This window comes from Myiozetetes cayanensis, unplaced genomic scaffold, assembly GCF_022539395.1.
Source record: "Myiozetetes cayanensis isolate MyiCay16 unplaced genomic scaffold, myiCay2020 scf7, whole genome shotgun sequence".
NCBI lineage: Eukaryota > Metazoa > Chordata > Aves > Passeriformes > Tyrannidae > Myiozetetes > Myiozetetes cayanensis.
The window spans coordinates 19,360,265-19,374,280 of record NW_026087964.1 but is presented as its reverse complement, the minus strand read 5'-3'; the positions used below and the strand labels follow the sequence as shown (position 1 = coordinate 19,374,280).

General features: G+C 36.6%; 1 protein-coding gene across 4 annotated transcripts in view; it reads right to left on the bottom strand.

Annotated features, from left to right (window-relative positions):
* Positions 1–14,016, bottom strand: part of NWD2 (NACHT and WD repeat domain containing 2) — a 51,571-nt gene that overhangs the window by 19,823 nt on the left and 17,732 nt on the right. The window contains exons 2-3 of one of the 4 annotated variants that reach the window (XM_050337776.1): positions 10,126–10,214; positions 5,008–5,124 (exon numbers count right to left, since the gene is read on the bottom strand). In XM_050337776.1, coding sequence (XP_050193733.1) covers positions 5,008–5,124; positions 10,126–10,214 — 206 coding nt within the window. Of the gene's footprint in view, positions 1–5,003; positions 5,131–10,125; positions 10,215–14,016 lie in introns of those variants that run through there. The other 3 variants (XM_050337780.1, XM_050337778.1, XM_050337779.1) reach the window with 3 other exon arrangements.

Sequence of the window (14,016 nt, the reverse complement as noted above, 5' to 3'; positions counted from 1 at the left end):
GCAGCACCAAAAAATACATTTCTGTCAAGAAAAAGAAGTACAGTGACTTAGCAGAAAATGAAAGCTATTTTAAGACTACATAAAAAACCATGCAGTTTCTATGTTCCATGGAAAAGCTGTCTGATGAATCTTGTACCTATTTTCAACAGGCCCCATTTAAAAAATGAGTAAGTATTTTAGATTTCGAGAATCAGGGATGATTCACAGGAAAATACATTCCCATCCCTAAAGCAGATGAAGGAATTCACTTACAATAGCTTAATCATATAATATCCCCCCATGCTTGATTTCACTTTCTGTGTATATCTGTTGTTCAGAGACAAACTACACTGAAAGGGACAGACACCCTTTAGCTCTTAGTCTGGAGGCTGCAAAAGAAGAGCAAAGCTTGCTGAGGGGAAAGTTGCATACTATGTCTTTAAAATTTATCATTTTACTTGCTTTGAAAGGTTTCAAAAAATAAGCAAAGCTCTACTTTGACATTCACAGAAAAATCTTTCCACTTGGCCAAGTCCACATAAATCAGGATTATTGTCTGCAGACATGTACTTTACTCCAGATCAATGCCAACAAGTCTTATGGAGCCATTCCTCACATGCTGTATGAACACAAACCCACTTATGTTAGAGGGAGTCCTTATTTGGATGGGTTTTTAATCAGATGAGGAATGAGAAGAAAATTTATAATTTGATATTTCTTTCTTGGAAGAGCTGGACTGTTGTGCCATGTCTGGCTCCAGCTCTTTCTCCCCATTCACTTGAAAACTACATATAGAACTGCTTCCTTGAGGAAAATTAAATACTGAATTGCCTAAGCACAGGTAACTTCTGTTGAATTTCCAAAAAGCAGGGGGTGCTTAGCATTCCCTCTAAACTAGATGTTTTAGTATAGACACCTTTGACTGACTTTAGCCTCCCTAACTTAAATTGTGTGGCAATTTTCCCAGGAGAGCAAAAGCAAAATATAATTCATGCATTCCAGAACCTGTATGTATTTAGTTTTCACATTAGGAATAAATGCTAGAGTAACACCAGAACTGAGATGTGAGTTGAGGACATTCGGCAGAGCTGGAGTAATATAATTTGGAATTTTCTCTGAGCTGGAATGCACTCAAAATTAATTATCAACCATTTGTACTAAGCAGTGTAGCAGTGTACTTTATGGAATGATTAAAGCATGCATTATACAGTAGGAACAAAAAGATACAGACAGTAAAAAACATTTCACTCCCCAAATTGCCATACTTCCTCTTCAACTTCAGGGTGATTTAAGGACATGACAAATATTGTAAATTGCTAATATTCTTTGAAAATTCTACTGGAACCCCAAATTTATAATGCTAGGTCTTTAGCTCTGTAACAGTGGAGGTTTATGCTTCCCTAGGGTCTGTTCAGGAAGGGATGCATGTGCTGCTCTTGAATTCAGGCCTGTCCATCACTATCTTCTGCCCTTGCCCTGGACTGAGAATGGGGAAAAGAGCTTTTAGGCATCCCCAGTTGGTCTGTGGTAAGCAGAGCTTCAGAAATACACTGTGGGATATCTCAGCAGCCCAGTGAAAATGCAAGACATAATGCAGGAGCTCAAGTTGTTTAGATGTGGAAATTCTTGAGGACATGGGGAGATCCATTTCAAAATATTTGGTGTTTCTCATATTTCTAAGTGGTCATCTTCAAAGGGTCAGCCCTGTTCTCCATTAGCAAGCAAGGAAGATTACTGGTTATAGATACTTTTACCAGGTTAATTAATGCTGAAATTAACAAGCTGACAATAATTTGAGAGGGATAATGTGAATTACAATGGCTGTTCAGAGTAGGTAGAAAATGCTTTTACTATTCTTTGAACCAGATGATTTGAATGATGGGTGGAGAGAATCTCTCAGGTTTGTAAAATCCCAAACATATTTAATTGAGCAAACCTTTACAGGTAACAGACTACCATTTCATTTCCATTTCTATTTTTCATTTTACAATCTTCCAGGAGACAGTCATGCAAGGACAGCAGTTCAGGCAGAGACTGTGTGGTGCCACACAGATGGAAGAGAGCACCCACGTGTTATAACTTGCAGGGTGTGTTTGAAGAGAAGCGCAGAGAATCCTGACAGTTTTCTCATCTGTACTAAGGCACTAACAACAGCAGGTCAGTACTAGAGTATTAGTTAGGGAATATCAGTAAAAAGGAAGTAAACTTATTCTTCAAATAATTAGTATAGACTAATGACACCCTAAATACATCAAGGCCTTCACTGAAATCAAACACTGTATTTGAGTTCCAAGATTAGCAGTCTAATGTCTCCTAGCTGTTAAAGGAAAAACAGTTATCCAGATGATGACTCAGGTATTACTGGAGGTATCTATATCTTCCTATTTATTGTAAAAGGTGTCAAGACTAGATCTGTAATAGGTGAATCCTGTTCATGATCAGTGCTAGTTGTGGGATCGTAACATAACCTTTATTGTATCTCTAACATTCTGTCTGTGTTGCCATCTCTTACAAACTTACTAGGAAACACAACCCAACAAAATGCAAAGGTTCCAGTGATGCACTCAATGCATTTTTTTTGTATCAGTGTGCAATGCAGAGTTTTATAAAGTTCACAATTTAATAAATACACTGCATTTCAATCTCCCCATGTAGATTCCAGGGAAAACTAGTATGATTTCTGCAAAAAATTTGTTTGAGAAATATTTTCCCCACAGAAATAGTACCTTTCCCCTCATAGATGAATCTTGACAAATTATTGGTAAATAGCATGGTATATATTTACCTATAGTAAGGGCTATGAGTATTTAACTGATCACATATAATAGGGACTGATTTTGCACAGCAGAAAAAAACCCAAACAAAAACATCAACCTAACAAAAAGCCCCAACCTAAGCGAAAACCAAAAAATCTCCCTCTCCCTTAATTGAATCAAGTGTTAACAGAGCTCAGGCAGCAGGTAAGAGGGGAACTACACATTCTCAAAGACAGTGTTCACAGGAAATTAATTATGCATTTTTTTCAGAACTGCTTTCTCCTTTGTGTTTATGAATATGTGTTAATTTGGATTTTGTTGCTTCATATCTGCAGAAAAGCTGGGGACTTCCAGCATAAGCACTGCACTAATTTAAGAACTGAATTTCATTTTTTCTCCATCCGATATCACAATGCAGGCACTAAATGCCATAAAGAAACACTTTCTAAAATCAACCCATACCTAGTAGTTAATTCTAAATAGTCCAATTTAATCCCAGATCTGTGTCTCAATTCAAAAAGAGGTAATTGATAAGTACAAAAAAATACCAAGCTGAATGAAAGCAGCACATTTTATAGAACTTTCTCAAGAAATGGGAAGTTGCCCAAAGCCTGCAGTGCCAAAGTCAGTTTTTAATTATGTTACTATAAATTAAAACTAATTATGCCTTGTTGGAGTAGAATCATCTTCAATTTGTGTTGTAAATGAAATAAACCCCATCTCACTACGGTACAGCAGAGTAAAAAACAAATGCGCATAAACTGATTTCTGTAGTTTTGCCAGTCACTGGGAGAGCTATTACTTTGGCCCATCCCTGGAAAACGTGAAATAAATATTGAAATAGTTGTCTCAATGCAACCTCTTTGCTAACTGTTTTGTTCTGTTTAAAAATTCTGATTTGGCTTGATTTCTTTCCTTAGTAACAATATCAGGCAGGCAGTTCTTAAAAGCTTCAAGATTCTGAGCTGCTAAAATATGCAGCAATGGTTCATGACCAGGTTTCCTTCACTGTGAAAGATTTTACAACATCCATGTCTAAGGACACTGGGTGCTGCTACAAAAAAAAAAAAAGCCATGCCCTTCTGTTCCAACTCTGTTTTTTCATCAAGGGAAGATGAAAAGTAGAAAAATAAACCCAGAAAACTAAATTTAGTCACATAAGATGAAAGACACCCAGCCTCTCTAGAGATCTGGGCCACTGTGTGCGTGTGAAAAACAGTGTCACAACAGCATCAAACCCATTCAGTACTCCAGAGCTGGGCTCTTACGGTCAAGCTGAGGACATCCCTTGTTCCCCAGGCCTCTGAAGCTAAATAACAAAGTGAGACAATCAGGTGAATGAATGAGAACCAGAGAGATCGTTTTAAGGGTGTGATAAAAGTACAGAATGACACATGCTACAGCTTCCTCTTTGTCTAATCTTTGGCATGGAGAGACGTGATCTCCAGCCTTCATAGCAGGCAGTGTTTTGTATCCCTTCCAACCCCATGGGATTCTGTGGTTTCAGTTCACTAAATCTTTAACATTCTTCCCTTAAAAAAATAATCAAGGACTTGCAGGTTTTTTCAGAACTCTTCTCTGTCTTATTTTAACAAGTCTAAGGATTACAGATCACTTAGCTACTTTTAGGTAGGAAAGAATAAAAATACCTTTTAAAAATTATTTTTCTTAGCAATACATTATAGAAAATAAAGTTTGGAATAGCAAAGGCATGGCCTTAAGACTGTTTTACACTGAAGTCTAACAAAGGACCAAGGACAGAACAATCAGTCAGATATCAGTATATCACAGACTCAGTATCCTCAGGTGGTCACTGACCTCCAGTCTTTTCACGCTCTAATACCTGATCTCCTAACTTGTTGTGGGTTTATGACACAAAAAAGCAAATGCTGATCAGAGCAGACAGTTCTTCACTGCTGCTGGTTTTTCGTTAAGTCTTTCTAGGCCAGCTCATCGTGCATGCGTGAGAAGTACCAAGAATCAATTAATCGTAGCCTCCTTAAACAAGTTGTCAGAGTAGTACAGTCCTACTCCTCTTGTTATGGGGACTGATCATAAAAGATCCTTCCTTCCTCTCCACTAATACTGAGTAATCACTGTTAATCTACAGAGCAGTATAGGGAAACATTTGGATGCAGCATAGCAAATGTACAGCAAGGAATATAAAATATTTTAGAAAGAAGAAAACCATGCATTTGTTACTCAATCACGCATGTTAGGATAGATAACATTTTTTTTTTTTTGTAAAGTAAAACATTATTTTTATACCCACAACAAAACATGGACCTGCAGAACTTTTCAAGCAATCTTCTAACAGCTTCATACGAGTCTTTTGCAGCTCTGGACTGTCCCATTCATCTGCTTCAACTCCCCAGTATAAGTCTATGACCTGGAAAATAGTATGCAACACAGTTACTTATCATATGCTCTTGCTACTGATCAAATTAAAAATTAGCTTTGTCAACATTCCATGCACTGCTAAGCATTGCTCTGCAGTGAAGTAAAAAGCAATGTGGTCTCTATCCAGTCCTTACAAAGATTGGCAGGGTTTCCTCAGGTAAATGACAATTCAAGCCTCTTACTTTCCCTCCCAGATAGTCCCTCCTGGGACAGTGTCTCCTTTTTGTGCAGAGATTAGCATGACGAGATCTTGATTTGATGTAGTTTTTATTTGCTAGTAGATAACACATAATGGATAGGTAAGAATAATGATGAAATCATTGAAAAAAATCCTAGCTCAATAAAAATTAATGGGTGTTTCACTGTGGGTCACAGTCATGACCATGACTTGACACCCTGTGTCACTTGTATCCACAGGATATAAACTCATCCTGTGCACATGGCTTGAAAGAAAGAATAGGTATTGTTCTGTAATATCATACTTCCTTTGTTAGTTGACTCTTGCTTTGTAAGCAGAGATTGTATAAATATAAAGTGGCAGACAGATTGCTGTCCAGACTTTTGTCTGTAGGTACTGACTCAGTTTTGTGATGCTAATTAGTTGCAGACAAACTCCTGGGAGAAATTGGAATATGGATGTTAAATTTATTTGAAGAAATTAAGTGATGAAATGTGATTTCACTACACATTTTAACTAAAAGGCTGAATTTTTACTGTGGGAAACTGAATTTAAAAGAATAGGGATCATATGTATGAGTTTCTTTTGGTACAAAAGTTATGGCATGTGCTGCTACTCTTTTCATTTAAGTTGCTATTGATTCTTAACATCTTGTATATAACTTGGACAAAAACAACAAAGTCCAAATGGACAGTTTAAAAAGCAATCAAAATTATATTAAGACATGAATATATTACAGTATTGTTTATTGCCACATTGACTGTACTGTGGAAGCACCCTGATGTTTCTATAAGTAACAGAATCATAAAACTAGCTGTTGTCTACACAGATCATAACATCAGCCTGATGTTATAAGAACTAATAGTGAGTTGATGTAAAAGTAATATTCATCAGTTTACAGCTGGTTAATCTTCTTGGAAGTATACCAATAAACACCAAGGTTTAAGATCAAATCGTACACCTATTTATGCCTATGTATAATTTCACTGCCAACTGTCTTGTTAGTTATTTCTGCCAGAAGTTTGGGGTGCTCCTCAGTGTTTGCTGGAGCAGACACGTTGCTAAACCCAAGAGGTAGTGTCTTGTGTGACTGATGAGGAGTGAAAAAACCCAAGGTATGGAGTGCATTGCAGCTTACACTGCCAAGAAATACACTCAGTATCTTTATTTTTTACAGAAACTGTGTTCCAAAATTCTGCTGGAACATGCATTTTCTGCAGTACAAAACTGCATTTCAAACAGCCCTCCTATTTCCCTCATTTGCACTGATTTCTTTGTCTTTTGGTCTCATTAGGAAAAAGGTGTTACTTTCTTCCTCTCTCTTTTCTGTAATTTATCAATAAAACTTTATTATTGAACTTCATATTGCATTCATCTGCCTGATTACTTGCATGATGTATGATAAAGCTAAAATGTGCTAGTCATAAAATCCTTCACATACAGATCTTAGCATACAGTCAAAAATATGTGAATTACTGGTTGAATTAATTTATTTTGTGGTTCAAGTTCTTCTGAAACAGAAAGGCAATTTCTATTTTAATTAACTTTTCAGAAATCACTTTAATTCTGTAAATGTGAAGAGGAAATTCCCTGGAATACCAGATATTGTATGGGCTCAGCAGCTGTCTTCTATGTGCTATTTTGATGGGGTAAACAATTCTGGCACATAGTATCTTAATGTGTTACAATTTTGCTCCGCAAGAGTAAATATTTAACCCATCAAACCTCGAAGTTTGAAGATAAGGTCTCATCAGTTATTCTTTATACTAACTAAAATAAATAGGGTTTACTAAATTAAAGAAATGGAACAGGGAGACCACTACATCTGACGTTGAAGCATATTTTTACTCACACTGGAAAAAACAGTATGACGAAACCCCACACTAACTTTCAGCAAGGCTGCCAAGGTGATATGACAACCAGTGCCCTCTGCAAGAGCTACTTACACACAGTGGACTGACACTGGTCTAGTTCAGTTCCATACTAGTCACCTAACAGAGAGTTTTTGTTCATAATTCAGCATTTCATTTTCCTTACTTTAGCTTTTGTCCAAGCAATCTTACAGTTTCACAGATTTTTCTAAGGAGATGAAATAATTTTATCACTTCCAAGAGCTTAAAAAAGGCACTAAAAATTTTCATTGATGACAAATTCCACTTTCCTTCTAGGATATATATCTCCTGGTGAAAATTAGTTGAAAAAGTTAATTGTTCTGAAGAAGAAAAGAGCATGCTGCTAATTAACTATGGTTAGTTATCTTCCCAAAATTTTCAATTACAATCACTTTCTTTAACCTCTCCATCCTCCCCTATAAAAATACTGTATTTCAGCTCAAAACCACCATGCACTCTGGAAGTCTTTTACTCAGATGGCTTTGCTTTCTGTCTTCACCAATACTGTTTTTTTCAGAGATATTTTCTGATTCAATGAAAAGTCCATTGAGCAAACAAATTCAGAGTGTGACTAAATACAGTCAGTTCTGCTTCTACACATATGGTGATTATGTTCTCCTACCAAATTGATGATGCCTGACAGATCACATGCTTTGCAACAACTAAAACACTTTTGAGTGCACCCAGATGACTCACCAGAAGCTGGAGTAATGCAGGTACTCAAATGCATTTCATTTGGGTCATGATTTATCAGGTGGAGGGAGTCCTGAATAGTGCATTTTGTGGTAGTGACACACAAGGTAGTTCTCATTTGGTCAGCAGAAGATTACATATCAGGATTAAAAGTTATGTGTTCTGCTCTGTACAGAGAAATATAAATTTATCCCTTTAACTGAAAAGTACATAATACTTTATTGATGCCACTGCACTAGGAGCTGTAGTCTTGATTTTTCATGCTAACCTCAGAAACTTGTCTTATCAGGATTGGCATAGGCAAAAAATATGTTTTGCTAAAGTCTACCTCAGAGCCTCTTTCAAAAGGCTTTACTATTTTCCCTTGGTAATTTCTGTATGTTTTCCTACTTTGCTTCCACAGAAATGTGATAGCTTTCTGGCTGTTTTCAGGACTATGTCAGTGGAGCTGTCTCTCAGACCTCATATCACATAAAGACGCTCCTGGTGTTGAAACTGTGTAATAAAATAATTTGCTACCATGAATATCAACTACAGTAAACTTAATTATTCATCCCCTAGAGACTGCATTACAATCTGTTTGAAGAAAGACATGCTTCCTCTCACAAGAACTCAGTGGATTATGAGCTACTTGGAATAGATATTTCCCTCCTGTCATTGAGAGGTCTCAAAGATGACTGAGAAATAAAGGGTTGATATTTTCCATGAATATCACAAGGTAGTAATACAAGAAAAATATTATTTAAATATCTTGCCATTCCTTTCATGTACTACTGCAGCTGGGACTTCCCAATCAGCTGAGGAGCTAGGACCTTCAGATGAAATTCTTTTATAACCATAATCAAAAATCACTCTGGAATTTACCACCATGCAGATTCAGCAACTTCACTGTGACTCACGGAATTAAAACCAAATATCCTAATTTAAGAACTTGTTATTTTGATTAAAAACCAGCTGCATGTACATCAAGAATAATACACTGGGAGGAACAGGATGTTGCATAAAAGGCATTAATTGTTTCCAAGTAAGCTACACTCTGGAGAGATGAGTTAGGGGTGGGGTCACTAAGGATGTGAGGAAGGCTTGAGGATGTAGAGCCAAAATTTTTGGAAAACTGAACAATATTTTTACAACATTGTAGGCTGTATTTGTTTCTCTTAGCAGAGAGCCAGTTTCAGGCCTGCTGACATATAAGGGACTGTGAATTAGGATATAAGTGACTTAAAGTACCAGTAACTTTAACAGTGTTACTTAAAACACAAGTGTTTTAAAGTCAAATGCAACTCTCTTTATTACCAGCTGGCTCTTGCCAACAATGTGTAAGGGTCTATGTCTCTCACAATACAAAGGAAAATGTGAACTGACAGAAGCAATGGGAATGTTACAACTGACGTTAAAGGAAGCAAATTCCATAGTATATAATCACAATAGAAATGTTCCACATTCAATTCCTTTTGGTAATCCAGTTTCTGTATTCATCTAGTTAAATTATTTTCCATATTACAGTGGAACTTAAGTATGGTTTCCAGAAGCACAAGACAGTAATTCAGATGTAAAATTATTTCTTCTTATATACTTTGAATATCTAAAATGGAGAATTTCTAAAGCTAAAGCCATCAATTTGTTGCCATATTACTTTTACTACCAATACAATGTTGCTTTGTAAAACTGTGCGTTTTCATCTCTTCAGAATTTACCTCAAATCTGCTTGTGAAATAATTTAAGTACATCAAAGGTTGAGAAAGATAGGCCTGTTTAGCCTCTAGAAGAGATGAATGAGAGGGGATCTTATCCAAGTATACAAATAGCATAAAGGTGGGTGTCACGAGGATGGAGCCAGGCTCTTCTTGGTGGTGCCAAGCAACAGGATATGAGGCAACAGGCAGAAACTGATATACAGGAAGTTCCACCTGCATATAAAGAAGAACTTTTTTCTGTGACAGTGACAGAGCACTGGAAGAGATTGCCTAAAGAAGTCAAGGAATCTCCTTCTTTGGAGATATTCAAAACCCATCTGGAGGCAATCCTGTGCAACCTGCTTTAGCAGGGGGCTTGGACTAGATGACCTCCAGTGGTCCATTCCAACCCCAACCATTCTGCATGTGATTCTGTGAAATAAAGTTTTTGAAATTTTTTATTTTACCAGTGATATTTAAAAAGGTTATCTGTTCTAAAGAGGGTTAATTTCAGGAAAAAGTAATGTAAGATTCAGGACAACACCACCTACCTGAAATTCCAGGCCATAGTTTTCCCTGCAGAATTCTCTCAGCTTAGGATACACATGTTCTCTGAGGGCGCTCCTTTCCGCTATTGTATCTGTGTTGGGGAAAAAGATGGTATTAACAATATTTATATAAACTCTGTTCTTTTAGTCAGGCTTACAGATTTATCCCGTAAAAAAGAGCCCTGAACACATACACACAGAGAGCGCTCTGAAAATCAAGTGCTGGGATTTAATCCCCAAATTGTACATTGTACAAACACATGGATATGCTTGCATGTGCAACAATGCATGTAAAAACACATATGTTTGTATTTGGGGAAATTGTGCTTCATATACACCTTAGTATGCAGCATATTTCAATACAGTGAAGCTGAATTAATTTCGTAATTCAGCAGTCAGAATTTCTTTATCAGTTTGATTTCTATTTAATTTTCAGAAAGCTGAATTTTACAGAATAAGGAACACCATGGAACAAAGATATACTGAAAATGAAAGAGACCTCAATACTCAGAAATAAATTGATAACATGAATTAATTACATTGTTTCAAATACTGTCACTTTCTTCACCATCTTTGATCCACTAGTACCTTAAAAACATTACTTATCATTAATAACATAATTTATAGGATCTTTTGGCCCAGGTGATTCCTCCTATAATACTAAATGCACAGTTCTGATATCATGTTACTCTTATCATGCAAAATGACATGTGTTTTGATAATGAAGTACAAGATGGCAATGACACCAAAATTATTATTAAGTTCTGTCTAAGTTGATCTAAATACATTTATGTAAAGCACATCACTCACACATACTGTCAAATGTGAAGTGAATTTGGTTAGTAATGAAATCTTGTGTAGATAATAAATTTTGTTCTCTTTCACAACAATACTGAGATATGTCATGGATTTTGCTAAATTGTAATCAGTGTCAACTGAGTTGAGATCAAACAGGGATGGTATTGTTGCTAAGTTATTTTCAAAAATAAACCACAACTGTTGTAAAACTCTAGCTCTGAGTGCCATGTGATGAAAAATGAAGTGTTAACTTACAAATGATGGAGAACATCTACTGCAGTTAACAATTATTTGTGTAACTGCACTGAAACAAAACAATAGATTAAAACAGGTTTGACATTTCTCATATTGTTGCAAATGAGAGACATGTACGCAAATCTAACAGTGCTTTAGAGCCACAATCAGAGACACAGCTGATATATCTAAGTCAGAGGTCTGTTCATAGAATCATGGTCACAGATTCATAATGTTTTATATTTTGAAAAATTCTAGGAGATGGTGAAAACTGTAATTCAATTTATTACATCCTTCTTACTATTTAAGTATATCTTTGAAATACTGCACAAATGTGTGGTATAGTTAGCATTAATTTTTACAAAAAGAAAGCAATCCAGAACACCTCCAGAGAATTATTTCTTGTGAAATTTTCATTACGGTAAAAAAGGCTATACCACAAAGGCTGAAAAATACAGTCAGGATTTTAATTCAGTTTATCTGAATTACAGCAGTTCTTCCTTCACAAACTTTTGATGGAGGAAAAAGTCAAAGATGTAGTAGTTTCCATAAAACATCCTCTCTAAGTGCAAGAATATAATAATACGTATTTATGAGTTTATGTTTTAGAATGTACTAACTATGCTTATGTGTTCTGAAGACAATGGTCCAAGAAGCATTGTCTAGTCCTTGCTCCATCACAAGGTTTTTTTTGACTGTCTGCATACCACTCAAGGCAAGATCCTAAATCTGAAGTGCAGAGCTTTTATAATCCAATTTGAACACTGCAAGTAAGAGATCCTTCTCATCCCTCCTGGATGAGTGTGGCCTCACTTCCCCTCTTCTCACTCCCTTTGCAAGGTTATCACACTCCCCTTCTTGACACTGAAGAGGCTGCACCAGGAGTGCTGTGCCCAGAACATCCAAATCAGGAGGATGGGGACAAAACTGGAAAGCCTACTGAGATGGAAGCCAAAAGCACATGTCCCACAAGGAGAGACTGAGGATTTGGGCATGTTTAGACCAGCAAAGACTGTAAGAGGGACCTAACCATAGCCTATAACTACTTCTAAGGCATTTACAAAGATGATGGAGCCAAGCTCTCTGAGCCAGTGTCAGAGAGTACAACAAAGGCAATGGCAACATATTACAGCTTGGGAAGTTCAGGTTGGACATTAGGAAAAGCTACTCTGTCCTTGGAGTTCTTCAAGACTCAACTAGATGGGTTCATGGTTGACCCAGTTGCTGTTGACAGCACTTTGGGAGGGAGGTTAGTCACAGAATCACAGAATATGCTGAGTTTGAAGGGATTCACAAGGATCATCGAGTCCAATTCCTGGCCCTTGAACAGTGCCTGGGAAGATTTTGCTACTGTCTGGGAGCAAAACTGTAGAGTAAAAGAGCTGGTGCCAAGGACGTAATGTCCGCACCATATGTTTTTAAGGGGATTTTACTTTGGATTGAGCTCAACCCTTACATACATTTGGAGTGCATTAGGTGAGTTCCTGGAGTTATCTTCCTGTTTTTCATACAAAAGGAACCCAAAGCATGCACACCAAGACCACTCTATGATTTGAGTCAAAGTATATTAGACAGTGATGATCAAGAGATTCACCTCATCTCCAGATCTGGATGAATAGACATACCCTACAAATATTTAGGAATGTAGTGAAAAAAACAGCTCTCTCACGACTGCCTGTGTTAGTACATAAGCAAATAGAGGGATGGATGGGTTGCTCCCTCCTTAGGATCCACAGTCATTAATTTTCTCTCATACTTTGGTGCCTAAGTCAACCTTTTCTTGCAGAATGTAGTATACAGCTAACAAGGCTAATTAGCTGGAGGGTTGCATGGTGCCAACACAGCAATATTATTTTGGCTCCAAAGCAACTTTTCTCAGGGCTAGTTTGGAGTCACTGTACTGCGCAGTGCTGCTGTACCTCGTGATAAAAGCTATCTGTGTTGTTGGCTTCATTTGAAATATTTTCCTTTTTTTAACTTCATAGTTGCTGAGACCCTTAGATCAGTCAGTGACAGAAGACTATATATTCTATACTTTGCCTCAACAGAGCTTAATTTTGGCATGCAAGTCTATGAAAACACAGAGCGTCATATCTTCGTGATTAAACAGAATAGACTCTGCTGAAAACCAACTTACTACTTAGTTACTGAGATAAACCAAAATTATTCATGCCTTTTTAAAGGGAAATCAATCATGACTACAACTTCATTACTGAGGAGGCAACAATGCAAAGTTATTATTTGCATTTACTTAAATGCGACAGCAGACTGAACAGTATTACTAGGGATAGGCTAAGTTGCAGGAACAACAAAAAAGGAAATATTGGGAAAAAAGCAGAATTTAAGAGCAAACATGATTAAATGATAAATGGGAAATATTTTGCCTGAGGTTTACAACAGATAAAACCATATTCTGCTACTTTCCTTTTATGCCCATAGGATTTATACTGCAGAACCATGCTAACTCTAGTTATAGAACACGGTGCTGTTCCCTGAAGCATAATGTGTAGAGTCTTGTTCAGAAAATGAAACAACACACTGCAAGAGTAGTGCTACATTTGTAATATCTTCCAAATGAAATAGATAAAACATTCCTTCAGCTAGAACTGTTCTAGATAAGACACTCAGCATACCCATCCTGTATTTTAATTCCTACCTTTACATCTAATGGAATGTGCTTATCTAATTGGAATTTGAGTCTGGTGCTTATATTAATTAATTTTAAGAATTTCTGTATTTGTAATAAATTGTGAAACTTTAAGGAAACACAAGTGTGTATAGTTAAGATGAACTACAGTAATTAGTATGGATGGCAGATAAGCTACTTTAATTAAATATAATCTAACTTGATTTAAAGTGACA